The 26,600-nt window shown below is 41.4% G+C and overlaps 1 protein-coding gene across 11 annotated transcripts in view; it reads left to right on the forward strand.

Moving 5' to 3' along the window:
- The window catches only part of CREB5 (cAMP responsive element binding protein 5), a 494,465-nt gene that overhangs the window by 450,591 nt on the left and 17,274 nt on the right, over positions 1 to 26,600 (forward strand). For all 11 annotated transcript variants that reach the window (XM_025464478.3, XM_049093753.1, XM_025464480.3 and 8 more), the window contains one exon: positions 24,250 to 24,573. In XM_025464478.3, the coding sequence (XP_025320263.1) occupies positions 24,250 to 24,573 (324 nt within the window). The remainder of the gene's footprint in view (positions 1 to 24,249; positions 24,574 to 26,600) is intronic.

Here is a 26,600-nt window from a genome sequence, read left to right on the forward strand (position 1 = left end):
AGGTAAAGGAGAAGGGAGGGAGATGAGTATTCTCATGCCACAAATAATGCATTTTTCTAAATTACGTTCACACCCTCGTCTAGGCCTGCTCACCCCAACTGCTCTCAATTAGTGGCAGTGACCACGTTTTTCTGTTTATAGGTGAAATTGGTAGAATGAAGGCAAAGTCAAAGAGAAGGGTAGACCTCGATAGGTAACACACATCTGAGATCACTTTAAGTAAATAATGAGTCTTGGCAGAGAACAGAGGAAGAGAAGGAAGGGACTTCTTTCAAGAAGCTCATACTGTTATCTAGATGAGGTCTCCAAGCTTTGTTAGAAACCTGGAATTTGTCCCCCTCAAATCGTCATATAAGACGCCTGGCTCTGACTCACCTTTCTGGCCACCCCAGGTGCTGTCAGGCTCTGTCTCCTCTGACACTTATTTTCTGTCCCTTCCACTAATTTGACTGTTTAGCTTTGGTGTGTATGCTTTTTATTCCCCCAACTAGACAGCAAGTGTCTTGAAAGTAGGAGCCAAGTTTTCTGGCATCTCCCACAAGCCTGTTTGATTGGCTTCTGTGTCTTGGGCAAGGATGATGCAGTCTGCAGCATAACGCTTATGCCTGTACGCTTGGGAGGTAGAGAAGCTGGATGTCAACTGAACTGTCCGATCGGACAGTCCCCTGGCGAAATCGGTGTGCTCTACACCACAGAAAACACTGCTTTCCCATTATTTTTTTTAAGTTTTATTTTTTTTATTTGACAGAGATAGCAAGTGAGCACAAGTAGGCAGAGCAGCAGGCAGAAGGAGAGGGAGAAGCAGGCTGCCTGCTGAGCAGGGGGCCCAACTCAGAACTCAAGTCCAGGACTCGGGGACCATAACCTGAGCCGAAGGTGGATGCTCAACCAACTGAGCCACCCAGGCACCCCCCACTTTCCCATTCTAAATGGAGGAAATGTCCTTTGCCTAATAGGAAAGACATTTCCCAATTCAAAGCATAATTAATGCTATATTAAAGTGATTCTAAATCAAACCTGTTAAGATCACCTGCACTTTGATTCTAGTGGTTCTTTCAACTCTTGTTCCTTGAAATACATTGCAGTATATACCCAACATACAGCTCAGTGCTTTTCTTCTCTCAGCATTCAGTAACTACAGCCCACTCCCCCCCTTTTGCACTGTCGTTTATATTTATGATGGCAGAGCAGTAAAATACGTTCAAACTGCCTTAGCCAAAATAGTGCTCTTTTCTGAATGCACTTTAAACTGGAATTTGAGAAACAGAATTATGTTATTTCTGTGGTATTGAACTCTGAGGGGAGAAATATTTATTCCTGTCCCTGCTTCTCCAAACATTATACATCCTAAAGGAGGTGCGGATCGGCTGTGTTATAACGTACGGGAGGTCAGAGTGTAGCTGAAGTGACCTTCCTAGGGGCAGATGCCCCCAAGGATCCAGAGACAGTAATGAATGAAGCCATTTGGAGAGATCAGTGCCCTTCGATTATCCTGCATTCAGCAAAGCAGATGGGATGTCCATTCTCTGGGGAAAACATGAAGAGAAATCCTGAAAAATCCTTAATTTGCCTGATTTATATGGAAATTATAAGTCTTATTTGCACAGAGCTGTTCAATAGGCTATAACAGGAAGATTAAGAATTGCTAACATGTTGATATGTGGTCTCAACAAATCTACACGAGTGAAATTATCTGCCAGTGTTTCCATTTCCAAAGGAATTGGGTTCGAAGTGTAAAATTTGTGTTCAGTGATGAGAACCTTCTGGAAGCAAACACCAGAAGTCAATCTGAGAAATACCTTTGTGAGTCAAGCAAAGCTCTGGGGAAATCATCCACAGCCTTTCCTACCAAACCTAAGAAGCCAGACCTTCAGTGTCTAGGAGGCTTCGATATAATACAAAGATATTTCCCTCAGTTTTAGATATTTCTCTCACTTTTAAATGTGCATCTTACCACTTGAAATAAAGTGAGAGGCCAGACAAGATAGTTACAAAGAAGAGCTATGAATTCTTTCGTGAAATTTCCTGTCAATCAAGTAGCCTCTTGTTTTGTCCACCACTTACCTTTTTTTTTCCTGGAAATATTTTGTCTAGTGCTTTGTGCCAAAGCACAGTTTGGGCTAATATACCTTTTTAAAAATTGAAAATAAACTTTAGAAACTGAAATTTAGTAAAGATATTGCTGAATCCAAAAATACATTAGGTTTCAACAATGTGAAGTTTTAAACTGAGCTGTTTTTCCTACGCAGGGATCAACTTCTCAACCAAAAATAGATGTGTATGCATACCCATGTAGCTGCCTGTCATTTTGGTGGAAAAACAGTAAATGTTTTTTACCCAAGACTGCTGATTAAATTTGTTTCAAGATTTACCCAGAATCCTTTAAGATATAAAGAGTTAAAGAAATGCAAGGATGATTGTTCTGTTGGTTTTGCCATCGCCGGATATAACTGTCACACAAATTTTGTGACGACCCATTTTGATACTTCATCAGCAACAGAAACTGAGACCACATGCTTAACTGAGAAATTCAAACACATATGGAAAATAAGAGAATATCCAAAGTTAGGTAAAATGTATCAGTTTAAATTTTTTGTTTTTACTTAAGTTGATCTGAAAATAAAAAGAAGAAATGAAAGACATACTAGTACATCACCACCTAAAACTTCCTTCCCATTTTTGGAAGCAGAAACTCCCAGTCACAACTGATGAGACAAAAGATGTTAATAGGAAGAGGGGATTTAATTCCCCTGGATCTTATTCCTCTCAGCAGATTATTATTATTATTTTTTTTTAGATATTGTAAGGCAAGTGTTGAAAATATTATCAAGAAGAGCTCATATTTCTTGGGGAATTTTAGAAATCAGTAAACTGTCAAAGGAGAAGCTGAGTCCTGGGAGGAGCTGAGTCCTGGGAGGAGCCAAAGACTGAGTTAGCCAAAGGTGAAAGAAGGAAGGACAATGTAGGCTTGTGCATAGGTTGTAGGAAGCAGTCAGGCCAAAGGAGTCACAGTGAGGTGGCCCTCTTATGAGTTCATCTACATACATTCATCTGTGCACCTGATGTTTTGTTTCACTCTCAAACTTGGTATTGCATGAATGGAAGAAGGAAGGAAGGGGATGGAAGGGAAGAGAAGAGAAAAGATAAAGATGATGTGACATTTCCAGAAGTTGGAAATGTCTGCCCCTGTACAGTTAATGGTGGATATGAAACAATGATGATGTTTAACTCTTAGCATGATATAGAGAAGCTGGCATAATATACTCCCGGAATCCTAAAATTCAATAGAACACTCAGGTGAGTGACTTCCTCATCTCTCCCTAGATCTAGCTCTGGTGTAGGCTCACAGGTTTCCCTTTAATATGCAATGTCCCCACTAAAGTGGCCATTTTGGTCTTATCATTGGCACCATCTTCACATCACATTTGCTGCTTGATTAGCCAACAGAATAACCAGAATATTGATCACATTCCTTTTTTAAAATATTTTATGTATTTATTCATGAGAGACACAGAAAGAGAGACAGGATCTCTAGGAGGATCCTGACGCAGGACTCGATCCCAGGACCCTGGGATCACGACCTGAGCCAAAGGAAGAAACTCAACCACTGAGTCACCCAGGTACCTCGATCACATTTCTTATATCATGATTCCTCCTCCCTATTTTTTAAAATTTTATTTATTTATTCATGAGAGACACACAAAGAGAGAGGCACAGACACAGGCAGAGGGAGAAGCAGGCTCCATTCCATGCAGGGAGCCTGACGTGGGACTCGATCCCGGGTCTCCAGGACCACACCCGGGACTGAAGGTGGCGCTAAGCCACTGAGCCACCCGGGGTGCCTTCCTCCCTATTTTTTTTTTAATCCAGAATACACTTGTTCCAGATTACATGTGCAAATTACTCCTTCAAATTTGTAAAACACCTTGGTTGTGAGGCTAATGAGAGACATTGCTATATTCCGAATTTAAAAAATCAAATGTACACATTAGAACCATCTCTCATGATGAGGTTATTTTGAAACAAAACAGTAAAATTGTAGACATGTTCTCCTTTTTCTCCCTTCTTTCCTACTTGCCACCGTAGGATCAGCAGAAAATGTGTAGTCTGGGTCACCAAGGAGACATTTGGCTTCAACCAGCCAAGAGCAGGGTCAGAGGGACAGCGGCAGTGAAATGAGGGGGCCATCAGGGACATCTCATTTCATTCCCAAGGGGAGACCTTGGTTGAATCGACAACAGTTGCTGCATTAGCCGACTCATGGTAAGATAGACACATCTTACCCACGACATGAGGGTCCAGTAGAACCGGCAACATCTGTAAAAGTGCTGTAAAAAGACTTCAGCACAAAGCAGCAGTTAGTAAACCCTTTGTGGATTTTCTTTATTTGATAAACCAATTACATGAATGAATTATTTCTCTGATCCTGAGCAACACTGGTCTGGACAAACTGCTGATACGCTGGCAGCCTTGTGTCTAAATAACCACTAATGAATGAGAAACACAAACACCAAAAAAAAAAACAAAAAACAAACAGGAACTAAAATGAGCCCAGAAAGGATGCTGCATTTTCCCTGGAAGTGGCCCTCGAGTGGGTGGTAAGCCCTAATGACTGTCATCACTCAGAGGACTTTGTCCTGTTCTGAGCATCTTCCCACCCTAGGATTTCATTACAACTGATGGGCTTTCCTGTCCCGTACCAGGCGTTCAGGGTAAACACAGCTAGCTGATGCTCCAAATCTTGGGGGGTCAGAATGCGGGTCTCCACTTTGCCTGCGGGGCCCACGAGCGACTGCGAGACGCGGGCATCCTTTGGCCTTCTCACCGCCCCTGCTAACCCAGCCCTGATAAATAAGCCAGCTAATTGAATTAATAAACAACTCTTTCTTATTTTTTTTTTTTATGGCCAGCTGGCATGCAACCAAAATGTGTGATAAATTATCTGTCACTGCTTTAACCACAGTGGGGGAAAAGTGGAAAAATTAGCCACTTGAACCCTTTCTTGCTGCTTCCAACCCTCCTGCTCCGTTTGCTCACTTAGAGGGTTTCCCCCTCCCCGGTCTTGTCACTTTGGCTGAGGTCCAGGACGGAGTGGCCTGGGTGGAGAACCTGACTTGGCTGCCCCCCGATGATGTTGCCGGAAGCCCCCGCACGGTGCTGGGAGCCCGCAAGGCCGCAGGCCTGCGCGCAGGCCCGACTTGCCTGCTGCCCCGGCCGGGAACGTTCAGTTATGAGCTTGTGGTTTAAGCCCACAAGATTTTCGTTAAGGGAGGGGAGTGTGATGTGGTTCACGGACGAAGTGTTGTGATGTCTGCTTTTCCTTTGCTCCACCTCTAATGCCAAACAGCTTTGGGGCCTTTGTGGAGTGAATGCTCACCAGTCTTAGGGAATCCGAGTGGCAGGCAGCCCGTTGCGCTCTGCGGATGGCTTCTCGCCCAGATTTGCACCTTACCCACTTTCTTGGGTGGCTCTTTTCACCCTTTTCTCTGTATCTTCACGCCTGACTTCAGGTCACTGTTGTCCTTAAAGGTATGGATTTCTATCAGCTCCCCTTCAGGACTGGCCACCAGAATCAGGAAACCTACCAAAGGTTCTGCCTAATTTAATGAGACTTTTCCTCCTTCGTGTTTTCTGTGGATCCCCAGTGCGGTGTCTCAAAAGTCAGGAAAATAAACAGTCACCGCCAGGCTAGATGTAGGCGTAGACCTCATTAGGCTTTCCTGTGTCGTCTCCTTCTGTGTGGGGACCTCCTGGGGTTTACCCGAGATGGGAAGCATCTGGATTGTATGTCCCAATTTAACACTGTAATTCTTAGAGGTGCTTTCAGTTTAGGACATTGCCTTGTATGACAATATACAGATCATCTGCAGGGGACACAGATGTAGGCTGGCTGAATGCAGGGGTTCTTGGTCTCTTTGGTTCATGGACTTGCAAACACTTACACTTCGGAGGAGCTTTTTCCAGAGCCTCTGTGCTTTCTCGTCCAGATAGAGCCAGGGTTTTTATCCACTAGACTTAGATAGGGCTAGGAGATGGGATAAAAGGCTATTTTTTTTTTTCTTAATCTTTCAGGAAAATAGAGCTGTTTGAGCCAACTTCAGGTAATTGCTTAAGTCGGACTTTGACCATTACCAAGCAAAAATCAGACCTATGCTCCTTGTTAGTATTTGATGATATTCTTATACTAGAATGCTTAGTGCAGGTCCTTTTGCTGCTTTCATTGGCCTTTTCGGTGCTGGCTGAGCTAGGCCTCTGTGGATCTAGCAGCTTCTTAATGGGGATGGGGGTGGGGTGGTGGAAAGAGGAATTAAAATAATTCTGAACCAACAATGTGAAGTATTGTGCTTATAGAACTCCAGGACATTCACACCTCTGTGGAACAGTAACTGGCTGCCCTGAAGAATGCACTTGAAACTCCACGGGACAGAATCCAAAAATTCCAACAAGGATCCTGTTTAAAGGTCCACAGGAAAATCTCAGAGCAGACCCATTATTTCTGGGGCCTGGTCCGTGCCATGGTCCCTTCCACCTCCCCTGGCTGCCTCCTTCATCCTACACACACACATACACACACACACACTCATACACACTCTGGCCCTATGCTTTGTTCATTTCCTTGGTCATGAGGCAGATCCAGTAATGTCAGAAGACAGATGGTGATCGTTTCAAGGAGAATATTAGTGATAGTGTCAGTAGACTGACAGAGGAGATTGCCAACTTGTATGAAGCTTTTTATAGGCCTTTCTCCCAAGAAAATGAGCAACACAAAACAGAAAATTCAAACTAAAATGTTGCTTTGAAATACCCTGCATTTATTTTACAGAAGATCTGAGAGGAGAAAGGAAGTAAGGAAAAGTCTTGTAGATACTTTGATTGCCATATTTCCAGGCCCCTCTTGAAATTCTTTATAGACAGAAAGTAGGATGAGAGTCAGAGGGAAGTCCCCCTCCCCATTTTGTTGACTAAATAAATGTTGAGTCTAACTACTAAAAAGGTTTATGAAAATGTGCATTGGAATCTCTGGTTTGGGGTTAATTATTTGAAAGTAGTATTGTTAAATTCACAGAGGCCATTCTTTCTGCTTTTTGGCAGACAAATGGAGCATATCCCTCTTTTCCCACTGCAAAGGCTATATCCATACGTAAAACTAATAAATTACTAAGAAAAGAATATCAGGCCTGAAGTTTTATATAATTCCCTTTAAGCCCCTTCACAGGAGGGCACCTGGGTGTCTCAATGGTTGAACATCTGCCTTCAGCTCAGGTTGTGATCCCAGGGTCCTGGGACCGAGTTCCGTGTCAGGCTCCCTGCTTCTCCCTCTGCCTGTGTCTCTACTCCTCTCTCTTGTGTCTCTGTGTCTCTTGTGAATAAATAAATAAAATATATATTTTTTTAATTTTAAAGAAGGACCTTCACAGGGCTGGAATTATTTAAAAGGTAAAAATACAATCCATAATCACTTTAGGAAGCCAGAAGAAGAAACACTGGAGAAGGACCCTAGCCACCTTGGTAAAAGAGTATATGGTTATGTCCTTGATAACACTCCCCAAAAGGTGCTAGGATCTATACCCTGGCCTTCTAGGTTGGTAGATCCTACCAGGATAGCACTCGTTTCCAGCTGAGGAGATGCAAAGGCCTATGAGTTTCCCAAACCCTACCCCCCAGTTCCTTCATGGCACAGTGGCTGACATTGTTACTGTGGCTCCGCACAAGAAGTAGCCCAGCCTCAGAACACATTGACTGAATGCCATGGAAAATACACAGCACATGGGCTAGTTCACATTTTCAGATGTCATTTCTGTTTCTTATTAATGTTCAAGATGCAGCTGAGCCCCACATTAGTCTCCAGGGTAGCAGAGGAGACCTGGACAGCAGGTCAGGAGGCATGGGCTCTAATTCTCCTTCAACCTTGAACCTGTCACGTGGTCACAATGGCCTTTAATCTCTGATTCTCAGCTGTTTAATCTGTGAAATATATATCTTAATGAATAAATAAATTTTATCATTTTGGTCCAGGTGGGTCCCAAAATTTTTCCAGTCATTAGAGCATATGGTGAAGAAAACTAAATTCTCAGTGTTGTTATCATCACTGCTATTCAGGAGCCAAAGTGAGGTGACAAATTTCATTAAGGACAGAGAGAAAATGTCACACAGACGACATTCTGTTATTCACTTGGATTCTGATGCAAGCCTATTTTAATACCCACATCACAATGGCCTGGTGGTATCACCTTCAAAGTAATAAAATGAATAACTGCTTGGTAAATGCCATTTGGTCATGGTGTGGTTAACCAGGAAATCAGGTCAAGGCAGGGCTTCTCAAACTTGGCGTTATTGATATTTTGGGCTAGATAGTTCTTTGTTGTGAAAGACTGTCCTGCATATTATAGAATGTTTAGCAGCATCTCTAGGCTCTACCCACTAGACATCATAGCACCTCCCCCGTAAGTTGTGACAATCAAAAAAGTCTCCAGATATTGCCAGATGTTGCCACGGGCAGGGGCAAAATCACCCTTGGTTGAGAACCACTGGGTTAAACCATTACTAAAAGTCCCAGTGTAGGGCAGACTAAACTTTACAAATTTGATATGCTGCAATTTAAGAATGTTAGTCCCAGAGCACCAGTGATATCTATTTAATTCGGGGACACCCCTCTAATCCTGGTCTAAAAATCTCCCTAGAAATAGCCCATTTAATCTCTAGTGTCATAGCACCTCACAGGTAATGGAACCTACTAGATTTCAAGCTTTTTTAGGGGAAATGAGCAGAATCATCTTTGTCTTTGTATTTCTTACCGTGCACAAAGTAAATGCTCAGTAAATGCATGTTGAAAAATGAGTGGTTCCCCCCAAACACCAGCAGAGTGTAGAATGAGGAGCTGCCATGCTCAGCCAGCCATTCTGCATGATTCTTATCCTACAGGAGGAAATGAAGCAAGTGTTTGCCAGTTGGAAGGGTAGAAGGAATCTTTGGGAGGGAGGCTGCCATTACCCTAGCTGAAGTGGAGCCAGGTTAAACCTCTTCTGGTTAAAAAAAAATGTCATGGAACATTTAATAACCAGCCTTAGTGCATCAGAGCCCAGGCTATGTACATCACCCGTGCTCCCCAAGAGCATATAAGAGTGAAAGATTCAATTACTTGAACTCTTCCATATTCCTAAATTGGCATCTATTTTGGCAGCATGGGATGTGGAAATCTCAGATGTGCATCTGACGTGTTAATCTCCCTTAAATGGTAGCCTCGCTGTTTTTCTAGTGTACTTAAAGAGTATGACTTTAGATTGCATTTGAAATGTCTCACTCAGTTGTCTTGACAACAGTATTTCCTCAAAATAAACAGAATCCACCAATATCTGTCACTGGAGACATGAGTACTACACTGAGTTTGTTTGCATGCATGAGTATTCTTTGAACTAGCCTTGCAACTCAGGACAATGTTAAATCTAAATCTGAATTATGTCCGATTCATGATATTTGTAACCATTTACTTAATGTGAGATGTTTGCCTCTTACCTGGGTAGTTATTGTCATTTAGAAGGAAATCAACCCTATCCATCCAGTCCCATTGCCCACTTCACTGGGGGATATCTCCTTTTTAAAATAGATCAGTCTTACCAACAGATCCATTCATTGAGTTTGAATGGCGACTGCTTTGGAAACATCACACTGTATTAGGACCAGGCGAAAGGTTCTCTGTTGTGGTATCCTTTTGATTATATAACTAATTAATTGCCAACTGATGTTACAAAGATCTGAATTCTGAGATCAAAGCCAAGCCAATAGCAGTAGAATGGAAAGAGAACGCTTCTATCTCTGCATCTGAAACAAGGCCCAAAATTAGGATTCAAAGAGAAGTCCAACTGTTATTTCAAAAGACTGGTGTAATCAGCATGGATGATGAATACATACTTCTAGGGTTCCTGATTTTAGTCCTGTGTTACACATCCTATCTTTAAATGAAAAACTGAAACTAGTTAAAAATTTTTAATCTGGGATGAAAGAAGAAAGAGATTGAAAAGAATGAAGATGTGCTCCTTTTCTATCCACCTTCCCTCTGTCCATGTCTCCCCACTCCTCCATCTGAAAACACCCAGCAGAGCAATGTTGTGTACCCAGATTGAATTTAAGATTTTGAAAGAATGAACACAAACAGTTAGATGTATTTATTCTTGTTGGATTCTGATTTAAAGCCTGGTTTTGTCCTTAGGAGAAATAATTGGGGTCGGTAGCAGAAGAGTATAACATTTATTTCTTTGTTTACATTAGATTTTAGTACATATTCTTCCTACTTCTAGAAATAATTTTGAATTGCTAAATAATACAAATTAATACAGTGCATTTAAGAACTAGCCCTCCTCTAACACACACATGTTACCCAACTGTAAGAAGTTTAGTGTCTGACTATTGACAGTTGTCCTCTTTGGCAGAGCATACAATATTTGGTGTCCCACCAAGGAAGCTTAATAATGATATACTTCCTGTAGTGAATGGGTTTTGGAAGGAAATCAAAGGATACTCTGGAGCAGAAGAAGAGAAAGAGGAAAAAGTAGCAGGCACTGAAATGGTACCAAGAAAAACAATCTATCTCCTACTTTAAAAGGATTCCCAATTGATGGGCTTGGTCCCATCAGTTAGTCAGACCAGAACTGAGTGGTGAGCTCACTTACTGTGGACACATTGGAGAAAATGTCTCAATTCATACCCAGAGCTGCAACATCTGCTTTGAAGGAGAAGCAGTCTATAAATGCAGACGGCCCTTCCCCTGGTCAGCTGGGCTTCACTCGTGTGAAGACAGCAGCCCCAAACATGCTCCCTCCAACATGCCACCATTCTGAAAGTTGGATGCTGGATGCTGGGTGGAATGTGTCCCAGAAATGGGAGAACTCCCCAGTGCTTGAACTGCCATCACTATTTCCACTTGGCTTAGCAGCTGACACATTTGGTTAACCATTTTGTTAGCCTCTGGTTAACCACGCATGGTTTGAAAACCTTACAGGAGTGGGAAAGTGTCTATATATGACTTGACCCATATAAAAAACAACCCTACAGGATGCACTCCTTCCTTACCTGCCACATCAAATCCAGATTCTCTCCTGCTAGCTCATGGTGAAAAGAAGAAGCCACTTGATAATACCCTTTGGTGGTGAATTTATCTGGAAACAAGGGTGGAATGGACAATTCTCTGAAAAGGGGAATTGAGCTTGTTTTGGGTTTGAGACACTTTGACTCAATCTCATATTCACTTCTCTTTTATAATTATTCTTCCTTGTCCTTGTAAATTAATAAATACAAATATCGGAGCCCTGGGTAGAGCACCTTTTCCAGCTCCTAGAGCTGACTTCCTTCCCCTCTTTCTTTTTTTTTTTTTCCTTCCCCTCTTTCTACTCTTCTATACGCCTTCTTCCCTTCCATCTGTCCTTTTGCTTCTTTCCTTCCTTCTTGGCTTTTCCTCCATGCTCTTTATTGTCCATGAGCTTTCTCCAGACAGACTGTCAGGTTGCATCGCAAGGAACATCAGGTTCAAATGGCTTCTCTGTTTACCCAAAAAATACAAAATCACTAATCCAAAGGGTTATATGCTCCCCAATGTTTATAGCAGCATTATCTACAATAGCCGAATTATGGAAGCAGCTCAAGTGTCCACCGATAGATGAATGGATAAAGAATTTGTGATTATATATATAATGGAATATTATTCAGCCACAAAAAGGAAGGAAATCTTGCCATTTGCAATGACATGGATGGAGCTAGAGAGTATAGTGCAAGTGGAATAAGTCAGAGAAAGGCAAATACCATATGATTTCACTCATATGTGGAATTTAAGAAACAAAACAAGAAAAGGAGGAAAAGAGAGAGAGAAAGAGAGAGAGAGAGACAAGCCAAGAAACAGACTCTTAACTATAGAGAGCAAGCTGATGGTTAAGGAGCGGGGGGGGAAGAGGAGGGTTAATATGTAATGGGAATCAAGGAGTGTACTTGTCTTGATGAACTGGAGTTGTTGAATCATTATATTTTAGACTTAAAACTAACACTGTATGTTAACTATACTGAAATTAAAAAATTTTTAAAGAGCTTCTAACATCTATAATAAAAATAAATAAAATACAATTATCTTAAAGCAAAAATCCTTTCTCAGCACTGGCTTCTAAGCAGATTGACTTAACATTTCTTCACAGGAATTTTCTGTATCTCCAGAACATGGGGAGTGATCTCTGTTACCTACAGCAGAGGCTTACTATCTGCAAAGCGCTTTGCTCTCCCTAGAAGGAAGGTACTGACTTAGGGGCAAGCTACTATATATTGTCAGTCCCTGGTGAGCAGTTGCTTAAGAGAAACTTGGAGACAGAAATGAAATTGCTTGAGCAGAAAAGAAGACAGATAATGAAAATGATATTTTAAACTTGTTAGAAGATAAATTCTTAGGCCGTTTTCAATTAATAAATCCACCAGGAAGCTTTCTCTTTGGCATTTTTAGAATGGTACTCAGTTGTGACAATGTGATTTAAAGAGCTGGTTGCACATTCCCCACCCCAGCACCACCATTACTTGTGTTTAGGAAGTAAAATGGTAGATTTAAATCTCTGGTTCATTGAATTGTACACCAGGGAGACAATAGAAACAAAGAGATAAAAAGGTAGCTTTGCAAGGGCCTGTGATTCTACTCTCAAAAATGTGCAGACAGTCCAAGTATTCTGTGGGTCAGGCCTCCTGAAACAAAAAAGAAAAACTGCAGAGAAAACTCTAATAAAAGTAGAGAAGAGCATAGAATACTGGAAATTTTTCAATACCTGGTTATTAGCGGAGTTTTAAAAAAACATGTGACAACTAACATGATTTGGATGCACATCAGCTCAGAAAGAAGTTGTTATTCACTTTTTTGGTTGGCAGTGCTCTGCACCATCATCTTCTCAGGCAAAATTCACAAACTCTCCTTAAGCTTAACTTTCTAAACACACACCAGTGACCAGATACTCCATGAATCATAAATGGCTTCTCTTGAAAATGCCTTAACCATAGACATGTGGTGGGGCGGGGGGGTGGGAGGGACAGCTGATGTTTTGTTGTGGCTTCCCAAGCCCTACTTTATTCTCCCTGGTGTGGTTTGCCTAAAACCCCAAAGATTGTGCTGTGAGAGCTTTTGGTAGTGATGATGTGTCTTCATTTCGAGTCTGACAGGTATCTCCTGGCCTTCTCTGCTCAGCGACACCAGGCAGCTCAGAGGTGGCATCAGGGATTCTTGATGTGCTCAGAGCCCCGGGGGCTGTTTATAGATGCACTGTTGTATTGTCCAAAAAGAAGTTACACAAAACTTTAAAAATCAGAGTTTATCACTATCTCCCTCTTCCCCCTCCCTGTCCCCAGTTCCTCTCCCTCCTCTCTTCTTCCCATATCAGTATTAAGACACTTTAGGGAACTCAGGCAGAGGTCAGATCTAGAGGCAAAGGATACATGGAGAATAAGAAGGTACCATTACTGTTTTACCAAGTGGAAAGACAGCACCGGACACACGTAGAACATTCTAGATGGACTTGGATATAGATACCAAGAGGCGGGACACCTTATACTTCATACAATCTACTACCCATAATTAGAGAGAAATACCTAGAGACTTCTTCTATAATAAGTTTGTGGTCCTCTTGGCCAGACACCTTATGTCTCTAACAGAGACAGTAATGCGCATCTTGCCATCTTCCCACAACTGGGATGAAACTGGAGAATGACAACGTGGACAGCTCTCTTGGACAAGTCTCCTCAGGATCAGGCAGGGATGTGTTCAAGAAAGCCCTTTGAACCCCCTGAGGGCCTTTTAGTCAGACTTTCAGACTCAGCGGTCTGAATATCTGAATTATAATTACCGAGAGATGTCCTCTGGCAGCAGAGCAGGGATGAGGGGGACAGCACCCATTCAACACAGCTGTCCTCGGAAGGGCGGGGGGCAGGATCCCCTGGAGCACCCGACGATGGGGTGGAGAGTAGCTGCTCCACCTGAGTAGCACATTGCCAAGACCTGGACCTCCTGACTCAGGCATGACAGTGACATTGTTTCATTGTGTCATTTGGGTCACCGAGGACTGCCGTACATCAGAAAGGGTACAGTTTACGTAGCTAAAATTGACCACTGTCCATCTTGCTCGGGATGATAGGAATTGTCACCATAAGGAGAAATCTTTTCCGTTGCTTTTTATTGCACCACATTTTACCAAAGAATTAGGTCACCCCACTCAGGAAGGTCCTGGGATGCACATGTGGAGTGAAGCCTGCTTGCTATGGGAACTTGAACTCTGAATTCCCTGACTTCTGTGCAATTAAAACCCCAAACTTAATGTTGCATTAGCATGGATTTTCCATAGCAAGTTACAAATGCAAAGTTCTATGTTTCATATATATTTTTCTAACATATGTTACTGCCTATGTTTCTGATTAAAAGCTCGTCCAAAATAAAATAACAAAGGATTACTTTTTTTCCAATAGAACTTTCTTCTTCCATAAAAGCTGGAAATAAGCCCTCACCTAAAATTACCCAGGCTTGCAGGTGCTGGGTTTTTGGGGGTGAGTAGTGTTTGCTAGCAAGACAAAGGGCATTATTCTCCCCGCAACCACCACCAGAAGGTGTTCTTTCTGTGGAGAAAATTATAGGCCAGCGCTTCAAAGACATTCCATGGTTAGGCACCACTCCTGGAGACTTGCAGGCGGCAGGCAGGCAGGCAATCAACAAATATTTATTCTAAACCCACTGTGGATTCTGCACCTTTAAGATTGCCAGGGAAAACAGCCAGGAGGCTGTAATATCTGCTAGAGCCAAGTTAGTACCTAAGGTCGTCCCTTAATGCTTAAGGAGCTCAATGACCTGAAGGGAACAAGGAACCCTAAAACTATAAGGCACTATCTCCCTTAAGTATGGAGATATTGATAGAATAAGAAAATGAGACCCAAGAAAAGGCTTTTTAACTAAGGCTGATACTTAACAGGTGTCCCCACCCACTTTGCTTTTAGCTCCCCTTAACAGTCAGCCAGCCCCCCATTCCTTGCATCCATCCATTCCATTCCAACCTCCATACACACACTGCTGCTACTACTACTACTACCACCACTATCATCACTATCACCTCTGCCCAGAAACCAAACCCAACTGGACTGATCAATTCATTGTATTTTTTTTTATGATCACTCTTTTCAAAATAGGCACACATGCCAAGATGTGTGGATACAAGGATGTTCATCTCAGTATTATTACAGAAGGGAAAAAAGGTAACCACAGACATGTCCACCAGTCGAGAATTGGAAATACAGGGAAAATCTAACACCTATTAGACGTGATGCTGAGACGTGAGGCAGGGATGCAGGGGACATGGACTGGTATGGTGCACATTGTGGCCCATGCAGAGGTGAATGGACAGGACTCTCATGCTCTTGCATGATGTTCTGCAATCTAGTTTCAGTGATGCAACTGAAAGTCACATCAGCTGTTTTGACGTGTGCATTACATAATGGTGCTTTACAAATTCACATGAAATTCCTACATCCTCTGTTATTCCACTAAGCTGCCTTTGGACAGTACTAGGGTTTTGTGTGTTTTGTTTTGTTTTGTTTTTGTGAACCAAGCATAAGATGTTACCCTGATCCCTGTCAATTTTCTCTTTTTAGACTCCTTGCTGCCGGTCTGCCAAAATCTTTCTTTTTGTATTTAATGCTCTCTACCAGCTTTGAATCGTACACAGTTGATAGCTATGGCTTCTGCATTTTCTCTTTAGTTTTAAGCCAACTAGAAGATGACAGAGTTGTAGGGAAAAGAGGGTGCCAATGTCTTGCAGAGGAGTCAAACTCCCTGAGGCATAGACTAAAAATCTGGCATTGACTTGCAGCCATTCTAGGGCGAAATATCTTTTTGGCCTTTATTATTCGCAATACAGTGCTTTACTTAAGGGGACGTCAAAGTGGCTGTTAGTAATTCTCAGACGAAGTCAAGAGTTTGTATTGCCCCCCTGTTAAAAAATGAGATTCTCATTCTGCTTTATTTTCAAAATAGTTTTAATTGACATACAGGTCATATAAAGTCTATAACCATGACATTGTAAAGTGTACATTTCAGGAGCATTTAGTACATTCAAAATGTTGTGTAACCATCACCTTCACCTAGCTCCAGAACATTCTTATAGCCCTAAAAGAAAATCCTGTACCCATTATGTAGTCACTCCTCATTCTCCCCTTTTCCCAGGCCCTGGCAAGCACTAATCTGTTTTCTGTCTCTGTAGATTTCTCTATTCTAGATATTTTGTTTAAATCTAATCATAGGAGATCTAATCTTTTGTGTCTGGCTTTTTTTTTCTTAAACATAATGGTTTTGAGATTCACCCATGCTGTAGCATGAATCAGTACTTCATTCCTTTTCATGGGTGATTAATATTCTATTGTGCTTTGCTATGAATTTTAAAAGTTGAAAGTAAAACATACATCTTAATGCTAAGAAAAATATTTTTTAATGTCTCACTTTGTTATTTTTCATTGGAAGCTGGTTTTACCGCTCAGAAAACAACTGTACTCTGTTCCACTAATTATTCCATATATCCTTCTGGTGTATACATCTTCTTATCCCATTTTGTATCCCCGTTACCTAGAGGAGGCATTTGAAACTCAAAGTGACTGCCAGGGTGGTGGAGCCAGGCTTCTAAGCAAAGACTTCTCACTACTTCTCACTCCAAGTCTTCTGTTCTTCTTTTGAAATCCTCTGAAATAATGTCTTTCTTTATTCTAGACATTCATATAACTCTCTCCTCCTGTAAATTCCTACTTTTTAGGGCCTTCACCTCAGATTCTTTCTCTGATGAAATACGGAGCTCCAGATTCGGCCCTTATGTGTTAGGTAGATTAAGGCCACAGAGCCAAAGCGGTTTACTTCCCTAAATGATTAAAAGCTATCTTATAGCAGAATGGAAACCAGCTCCTGCTCTCAGAACATCAGCTTGTTCTGAAACTCACTAAAACATACAGCCTCCTAAAATGCTCACGATCCTGCTGAATTGTAAAAGGTAACTACTGAGTCAAAGAGATGAAGGGAAGTGGTATCTGAAATAAAATAATTCTGTAAATGCGCACTCATTAGCTTCTTCATTTAAAAAGAATTTTTCAAAGGCTCTCTCCTGCAGAACTGTAATTAATACATGATTTAGATATTGATAGGAAAAGGGCTGGCAGGGAAATTGCTAAGATTTCTCTCTGGGGCTTGTTTGGCTTTTTAACCACCACAGTTTAACGTATCACCTAGCACTTAGGTCTGCTTTTCCTCATTTTAGGAGTTATATCCACAAGTGGAAAATGGGAGAGTGAAATCAAACACCAAATCTTTTCCTTGTTTTTATTAAAACTGCTGACGTTCTACTTTTCTAAGGTACTATTCTTATTTGTGAGATGTTCTTGCATCATTTTCCAGGGTACTAGAGTATTGATTTATAATACAATTTATTTGTGTTTTTTTTTCTAACTACATTATGTCTAATATCTTCAGAGTTAATACTTTGTAATGGCAACATGACAAAGAATATGAATATTTTTACCTTCTAGACTTTAAGGCATCTTGCCCTTCTGGATCATCTCTCCTTCCAGCTTGGTAGCCTTATTTGAAATTTATTTACCAAACCAAACCTAAACAGATGAGTACTTAATTATGAAACCATCAGAGCCAAACAAACCAGAGTTACATTATGAAAGTTTTGAAAGAAACAGATTCTATTCTAAACGATTGAGCCAAGTATAATATAAGTTAATTATCTCAACGATGATCCTGAGATAAGTGTGGATTTTAAGATCCACTATTCTATCAGAGTTATACGATTATTTTCAATGGTCATCCGGAAGCCCAGATGTGAATCTGGGAATTAAAACTATTTCTAGGGGTACCTGAGTGGCTCAGTCAGTTGAGCGGCCAATGCTTGATTTCAGTTTGGGTAGGGATCTTGGGGTCCTATGATGGAGCCATCGGGCTCCATGCTCAGCTAGGAGTCTGCTTGGGGATTCTCTTTTTCTCTCTCACTGCCCCTCCCCATGTTAGCTTCTCTCTCTCTTTCTCTCTTTCTCTCTCTGAAATAAATCTTTAAAAAAAAATGTATTTCAGGATGCTTGGATGGCTCAGTCAGTTAAGCATTTGCCTTCAGCTCAGGTCATGATTCCAGAGTCCTGGGATCAAGCCCCACATTGGCTGGGCAAGGAGTCTGCTTCCCCCTCTCCCTCTGCCCTTCTCCCAGTGTGTGTTCTTTCTCAAATAAAAATCTTAAGAAAAAAAAAGGTATTTCTATCTTGGCAAAATAAAGCTCACAGTTTATATGACTGACCCATGGCACTGTGTGACAGGACTCTTTCTGCCCATCCAAGTTTGCCCATTCCAAGTTTGGGAAGCATTGGGGGGATCTGGCCGTATAATAGTCATAAAATTCAGTGGATAAATATCAGGTTTTGTTTTTTCATATCAGGTTTTGGTTTTTGTTTTTTACTAATTCAGAGACTTAAAATCAGGAATCCTTGACACCTAGAACAAGTCAGTAATCATTGACCCTGACCTTCTGGTGAAGGCATCCAGTCCCACACCATTGACCATTTAGACCATCCTGAAGCCTGTGTTGACCCTCTCACCTGATCATTTATGTCTAGGGAAGAGAAAGAAAGAAGAAATTACATTTCAAGCAATACCTTGGGGACGCCGCTGTTGGCAATTATCATGTATTCGAAAGTTAAGATGAATACGGATTTTGCCCAGTTTTTTCTATACACAGCCTCTTCCTCAGTGGTCAACTCAGCAACACTACATTTTGATGTTATCACATTCTTTTCTGGAACAAAACCCAACAGCCGTTTTTAATGAAAACCTTTCTCCAAAGAATGCTCCAACCTTGCCCACCCCCACCCAGCTGAATTTCAAATAATGTTTAATTCGCCTTGGCTTTCAGAGTCTGTAAAACATAAGCAATCGGCTGCGCTGAGGATGGAGGAGAAATGTTTTTACAGTTCCACAAATGTTTCTAATTGGCAAGAGCGAGTTGTTAATGGGAGATAAATTGCCTGCGGTGGGTGTGGGTGGGTGTGGCGTGTGCGTGTGTGCTCACGCAGGCCCACATGCACGTCGGGAGCGTGCATGCCTACCTGGGCCTCACCAGGTGCCCGAAGCCCCAGATGAAAGCGGGCGGAGCGGCGGGGTCGGTGGCTGGTTCCTCACCAGGACTCGGATCCCGGGCAGCAGGCCCACCTCTCTCCCATCGGGAACAGTGAACAAGGATCTTGTAAAATACACAGAACGAAGGAAAATGACCCTCTTTGACTGAAACCAGCTGTGTCGGGCTTCTCGCTGTCTCTCCTGATTTGCTCTCTCAAGTAAATGGATGTGGTAAAGGATGATAGAGAGTAAACAGAATCATTCTTTTTCTTTCTTGCAGCCACACCTCAGTGAGAGCCCCGGTTTTCATAGCTGAAAAATATATGTTTATTTGCTCATTAATTTTCCTCTCTCTCCCTTGCCTTTTCTTGGCATTGGGTAGAATGTTATTTAAAACAAGACACAGTTCGGCTTCAGAAAGAAAAATCATTCTGCAAAATACAGCTTGGACTCATTTAATGGTCATTCATCATCCCTGAAAAGAGTGGGGTACAAATATCTACATTTGGTATATTTTAATGATTTACAGTGCAATGATTCGTGTTGGCACCAGGATACAGGGAAGCAGTAGGCTCTTTAGGGCTTTGAGAAGGGCCCCAATAATCACCTCTTGGCACTGCTTTCCTGCAAAGAGGACACTAACTGGTGCTCCAACCCCAAGGAATGGACTCAACCCCAAGGCCTGAGGTGCTCTGAGAGGTGCTTGAAAGCCTTCCTTTCCTCGCTGGAGTGTGTGTGTTTTCTCTCCAGGGCTTTGAAAAAGCTTTGGTTTTATGTGTCTCCCATTTCTTTCAGGTAGTGGGCAAATAATGATGTGCCCAGCACATAGTAGACGCTCCATCAGTATTTGTTGGGGGAATAAATAGTTAAAGGGAATGTTATAAGCCTTACTAGTATTATTGTCTTGGCGTGAAATATGCAAGAATAGACTTGAGGCAACCAAGTAATTTCCCTTAACAGGACAAGCTAATTATTTGAGAGATGAAGATCTGGTGCAGAGTGTTTATTTGTCAGGCTCCATTGGCTCCTAATTAAAGGTGGCCATTGGCTCCTAATTAAAGGTGGGAAAGTTGTTTGTAGCATTGAAGGGATAACACAGTGACCCACGACCAAACAGCTTTTCAATTTTCCATACCCACTTTTTCAGGGAAAACGTGTCAAGAGAAAGTTCATGCACATTCCTTTTGTTTCTTTACATTTTCTTATTTCTGTTATCAGTTTTGGGAAGGCAGGCAGGGTATGGAGCAGGAAGCTCTTTTGACAGTGCATTTGTAGCCTGTCTGCCTCCATGACTTCTGTAATCTTTTCTAGTGACTTTGGTTGACCCCCAGACAGTACCTGCAGTGGTCCAAGTTGAAGATGCTGCATCCTCGGGAACCTCAGAAGATTCTTTTATTTATTCATTCATTCATCTGGACATTCATTTCAAAAATATGAATCTAGTGCCCACGATGTACCAGGCTCTGTGCTAAAGCTCTGAATTTAACAGTGAGCAAAATCCAACAATCCAACCATAACCTGCTCTCATGAAGCTTATGGTCTGGGATGGTTGCTGGATATGAATTGAATAATCATACTAAAAATCATAACTAAAAAACTGAATTAAATAGAGGAATATGGCCTTACTGGGACCATGTAATAACAGGAATTGATTTTGACCAGGAGACCAAGGAGAATTTTACTAAGGAGGAGCCAAGAGCTAAAAGCTATAAAATGTCTGAAGAGGGGTGCCTGGGTATCTCAGTAGGTGAGCGTTCCACTCTTGGTTTCAGTTCAGGTGGTGATCTCATGGGTCATGGGATTAAGCCCCGCATGGGACTCTGGGCTGGGCCCAGAGTCTGCTTGAAGATTCTCTCCTTTTGCCCCTCCCCCCAATCTCTCTCTCTTTCTCTCGCAAATTAATAATTAAATCCTTTTATAAAAAATAAAAATAAAATGACTGAAGAAAGGGAAAGAGCATTTCAGGCAAGAAGACTGTCAAATGCAAAGGCCTGTGGGGCCTGCGTCAGAAGAGCAAGGGCTGATGGGAAGGCAGGGCCATACCCTTCAGTGTCTGTGCCTACACCATATCGTCTTCTGTACATTAGAAAGACAAAAGGGTCATAAACCCAAGGGTTAGGAAGTGGGGACAAGAAGAAGGGACACGTGTTATCAGATTGGGGGGCACAGTGGGAGGGAGAAATACAAGTATCCATTCTTCACAAATGTAACAAGGGAAGTGATCATGGTAAGCCCATGGTCTTTTGCTGCACTGGAGCTTTCTGGAAATTCTTACCATTCATCCTTCTGTCTGCCAAGTTTCAGAAAGAGTGTATCTAGATCTTCATTGTGTGCTGAGTCACCATGCACTGGACCATGCAGCAATGGCATCTTGTCATTTTTATCATATACCTATCTCTTCTTTCTGCCTTTCTTTTGATGATAAGGAGGTGGCATAACATAGTTTATAACTGTTTTTGGCAAGTGTGCATGGTGTGCCTTCCAGCACCTTCTTTCTTGTTTTAGAGAACAGGCTCTAGAGGTAGCATGCCTTTACATTTCTCCAGTGATGTGAGCTTGGACAGGTGGCTTAGCCTCTCCTTTAGCCCTTGTAGGATTGTTCTAAGGATTAGGTGAGTTAATACTTGTAAAACATAGAATGAGGAGTGGCATGCAGTGAGTGCATGCAGTAATGCCAGACATTGTTATTAGCTACTTTTACTCATACAGAAAAGTGTGGAAGAAATATTGTTAAGGAAAACAAAGGCAAGCTACTTGGGACTGGGGCACAGAGGGAAAAGGGTAGGCAGGTGGGTTTTACTCTTTCACCTCATTTTCTTGTAGTAGTTGATTTTTTTTTGTACTACATAGCTGTGTTTTTATAATAATGAAACTACGAAGAATAGTTTATCAATACTACCCAATTTCTAAAAAAAAAAAAAAACCCAGTGATTCAGTATAATTTCATAATTTTCTTCACCCTTAAGTTTGGAGATGTCATTTGGAAACTTTTCTTGGCATAAAGAAACATACAGCCGAAGTCCAGCAATTCATTTTATTTGTTTACTTCTTTTGCTTAGGTTATATTTAAATTAGAATTCTTCAGTTATATGCTGTTACTATCCCACAGAGGTGAAATTATTCTACTTGTTTTTCCACCTCCACATATGCATATAGAGAGTTGTCTGGAATGCCATTCACCCACCAAATATAAACAGTGCATTTGGTTCATTGGTTGTTGACTTTATTGTACTTTCAAGCATTGTTTTTTTTTTTTTGTAATTAGAATTTTGATAAAAATAATGAAATCATTTCTAAAAATTGAAGTTGAGGAGTATGAGTTCACCTTTATGTTTAGTAATAAACGCAGTCAATACTGAGCGTCTAATCTTTCTCAGGGATTCAGGAAGCTTAACTTCTTCACGATTAATATGATGAAGGTCAGTCAGTAGCTGATACTCATGAAAGAGGAAGCAAGTAGGCTTAGTGGTCACTGAATCTGGATGTAGGAAATCTTTTCAATGATTATCTAATGTTAAGATAAAGTCTGTCACATACTCCACTGCCTTTTATTTTTCTTTTACAAGTGGAGGTTCCTTGTGTTTAACTAAAGATTTTGATGAATTCGGTTGGCATTTATCAGCAGCTTACTCTGAACAGTCGAGAATCGTTAAAATTGGGGGCTGGAGATTAGTTGATTTGACCCACATTTAAATACAACTCTTCCTTTTCACAGTGATGGCACACCACTATCATTAATTAGATAAGAACACAAATCAGGAGAGAACTTTCAGTCCCCTAGCAAATATTTCACAAAGCCAGGGTGAGCTTGCCAACCAGACTATCATCATTGCAGAAAATACGTTTCCAAGGAATAACTGTATTATACAGTACTTAGCACATTGTGCCCCTCAGGATAGGATGATAATTGCCTGTGTACAAGAAAAGGCAATTTTGAAGAAACTGTGACTAAGCTGATTACCAACTGATTCTTTAAATCGGGGCCAGCAAACCATGGCCCGTGGGCCAAATCTGGCCCATGGCCTAATTTTGTACAGCGCATAGCTAAAAAAAGGTTTTTGCATTTTTAAATGATGAAAAATCAAAAAGTAGAATAGCATCTCGTGTCATGTGAAAATTATATGGAATTCAAACTTCCTGTCCCTGAGTAAAGTTGTATTAGAACACAGCATGCTCACTCATTTACTTACCATCTATGGCTGTTTTTGCACTAGAAGGGCAGAACCGAGTGGTTGTGATAGAGACCATAAGGCACGCAGTGGTAAAAATATTTGCTATCTGACTCTTTATAGAAAAGGTTTACTGATCCCTGCTTTAGATTCAGGTATAAGTTATTCATGTGCATGTCCATTTGCTTGTTAATGGATAATGCTTTTGTGTTAGAGATATGCCTGGTGATGTGGCCATCAATGAAGCTGTAGAATTCAATACTCCGAATCTTTCCACATTCCTCACTTCCTTCCCCAAATCGGAAGAACGTTATTGTGTGAGAAGAATTAGGTCATCAGGACTATGAGAAATTTTATGGCAACAAATAGAGAAGACCTACTAACTGACTCCAAAAGTTCTAGATCATGAATCTAATTTGAAGCCCTAAAATAACATCAGTACTATTCCTGTATTCTGAAATTTGAAGTTATTTCCTTTTTGCCTTTGAGAAGTCTTTTGAGAGGAATAAATCTTTTATTCTTGTGACCCTTACAAAACACAGTGTCATATCAAATAAGCCCTCTGTTCAGTGACATTATTGTATTGAATGATTTTATTTACTTTATCCTTATATTCAGCTGCCAATGGGATATGATGAATATTCGATACTTGGAAATTAGTAGGATATACCCTTTAGTAGACTGCCTACATCTTAACAGGGTATCCTGTTCATCTGCTGTGACAGTTGAATTAACATTTCCAGCCAACATTGACCCTCCTAGCCGCTAAAATATATATGAGAATTTGAAATTAACATAAAAGTCATACTGCCAACCAATAAAAAATCATTGACAGGAGTACCATAACATAGAATTGAAACTATGAGTCATTTTGATTCAAAATCCCTATTCTGTACACGACTGACCTCAGTTGTCCCCTCTTGTTTTGTTCTGTTTCAGAGGTTGAAGGCCGCGTTGACTCATCACCCTGCCGCCATGTCAAATGGGAATATGAACACCATGGGACACATGATGGAAATGATGGGCTCCCGGCAGGACCAGACGCCACACCATCACATGCACTCACACCCGCATCAGCACCAGACACTGCCAGCCCATCACCCGTACCCACACCAGCACCAGCACCCAGCACACCATCCTCACCCTCAGCCCCATCACCAGCAGAACCACCCACATCATCACTCCCACTCCCACCTTCACGCGCACCCTGCACATCACCAGACCTCGCCACACCCACCCCTGCACTCCGGCAACCAAGCACAGGTAGACCCTTTTATGATCTCTTACCCCCTTGTTGTTATCAGCGCAGGCTTGAATGTGGGGCTCATTGGCAGCAACCTGGTGTGACAAGCTTGGGTGTTCTGAGCTCTGTTCTTTCTTAGGAAATGATGGTAACCTGTAAGACCCTCCCAGATCCTCATTTCTAGAAGTAAATATCAGGTCTACTCTCTGAGGGCAAATGTAAACTTCAAGTTCTCCAAAATCTGGTTGTTTGCAGAGTGTGACAAAGGTAACTCTAAAAAAAGTAATAGCGATGGGAGATCAGGAAGACTTGGAGCATGTGAAGAAAGATGTGAATAAAAAATGAGAAAAATAAATGAATTCTAGCCATGATTTTAACTTCAGTGCTTTGTAACAGAGACTCAGTTTTGGCACCTGTAAAATGGAAGTTAAATACAACGGACAGTCTTCTGACTAACACTAAATGTTAAAAATCTAAAAAATAACAGTTCCAGGCAGACAAAGAAGCTTGGTAATGGATGATAGGGCATAAGGTGCTGTATAAATGATGAACAGAGGTGACTCATGCCACCTAATGTGAAGTGCGTTGGAGGCAGCAGTCAGAGAGCCAAGCTCTGTAGATGATTGGTTCTAGAGAAAGGCCAGATCCCAGGGGTGGAGAGTCACCAGAAGTGGCTAGAAAGAAAGCCAGCATTTAGACTCAACTGAAAGAGGGTTGGGGGACCAGGCAGACGTTATGTCACCCAGCCCAAGAAGAGAGGCGGGTCCATGTGCCCAAGTACGTTTTAGTAAGTGGATGAAGAACATGTCTAGGGGCATGGCTAGCCCAAGACACTTTGGATCTTGAAGCAGGATGACCTTTGTCAGTCCCCTCCACCCATCCCACACTGCCAGGTTCCAACCAGTTGGGTCAGAGTGGTGTTGGTAGCCTGGAATCTCCAAATAACACTTATTCACCGTCTCCTCCATCCTCTGCCTCTGAACTTCACACTAGGCAGTTTGGAGCTTTAGAACCCTCTCCTCTAACACACACCAGACTTGGATGGCCATCAACAAGATGGGTTGTTCACAAGCAACTCTCTGATCTATTATCTCTCTCTTACCTATTCAATAGATAAGCTTATTCATTAGGTCAGCTTACTTTTGCAAAGGTAGTCAGAGGAGTTCTACATAGTGAGTAAGAAAAAATCTGTAATTCTTTTCCCACCTTACTTGCTGTGTGACTGTGGTCAGTCAGCTAAACTCCCTAACCTCAGTGGTCCCATCTGCAAAATGTGGTAATAATAGATGAAATTCATAGACTTCTAGGAGTATTAAGACAATGTCTGGAAAGCCCTTGGCACAGGTATCAATGCATGTTAACCATGATTAATTCCAAACTGAAGTAATATGATAGATGTCTAGCAAGTTGTTCAGCAATAAAATGCCGACCAAAGCACTTATTAGTCAAATGCCTTAGTAGGACATGGAGACAGTTAGAAGTGACAAAGAAAACTAGAAGTGCAAAGATAGGCAAATAAATTCACATTTGTACTTATTTTTTTAAGGAAAAGGATAGCATCAAGCTTTGGTTTCCTTGTCGGCAAGTTACTTCACAGACAAGTATAACCGTTAGTTGAATGTAAAAACCATTCATTAGCTAATTACCAATTAGCCAATTGCCCGCCATTTCAAGTCAGTAAGTGGCCAACTGTATATGCAATTAGTTAATTGCTATTATAATTAGCTGCACAAACAGTTGCTTTTTAATCCCATACTAAAGAGAAAGAGTACAGGTTGCTCTTGTTAACATTTGAACAAGATCATTTAGACAATACTCAAAATGCCACCCTTAAATTATATGAACTTGGCTGATTACTGAGATCTTGTCATATTGCTTAAGCATACAATGATTAGAGCATTAGGAACAGAAGTTTATTGAGGTCCTCCTGACTGTGAGATTCTAATATGACTTCCAATAAATTTGCCTTTATGAACTAACAACTCATTATTTTTTATCAAAAGTTTCAGAGCATCTATGCCAAAAGAATTCTATTTTTAAAATAAAA

Source organism: Canis lupus, chromosome 14, assembly GCF_003254725.2.
Source record: "Canis lupus dingo isolate Sandy chromosome 14, ASM325472v2, whole genome shotgun sequence".
Taxonomy (NCBI): domain Eukaryota; kingdom Metazoa; phylum Chordata; class Mammalia; order Carnivora; family Canidae; genus Canis; species Canis lupus.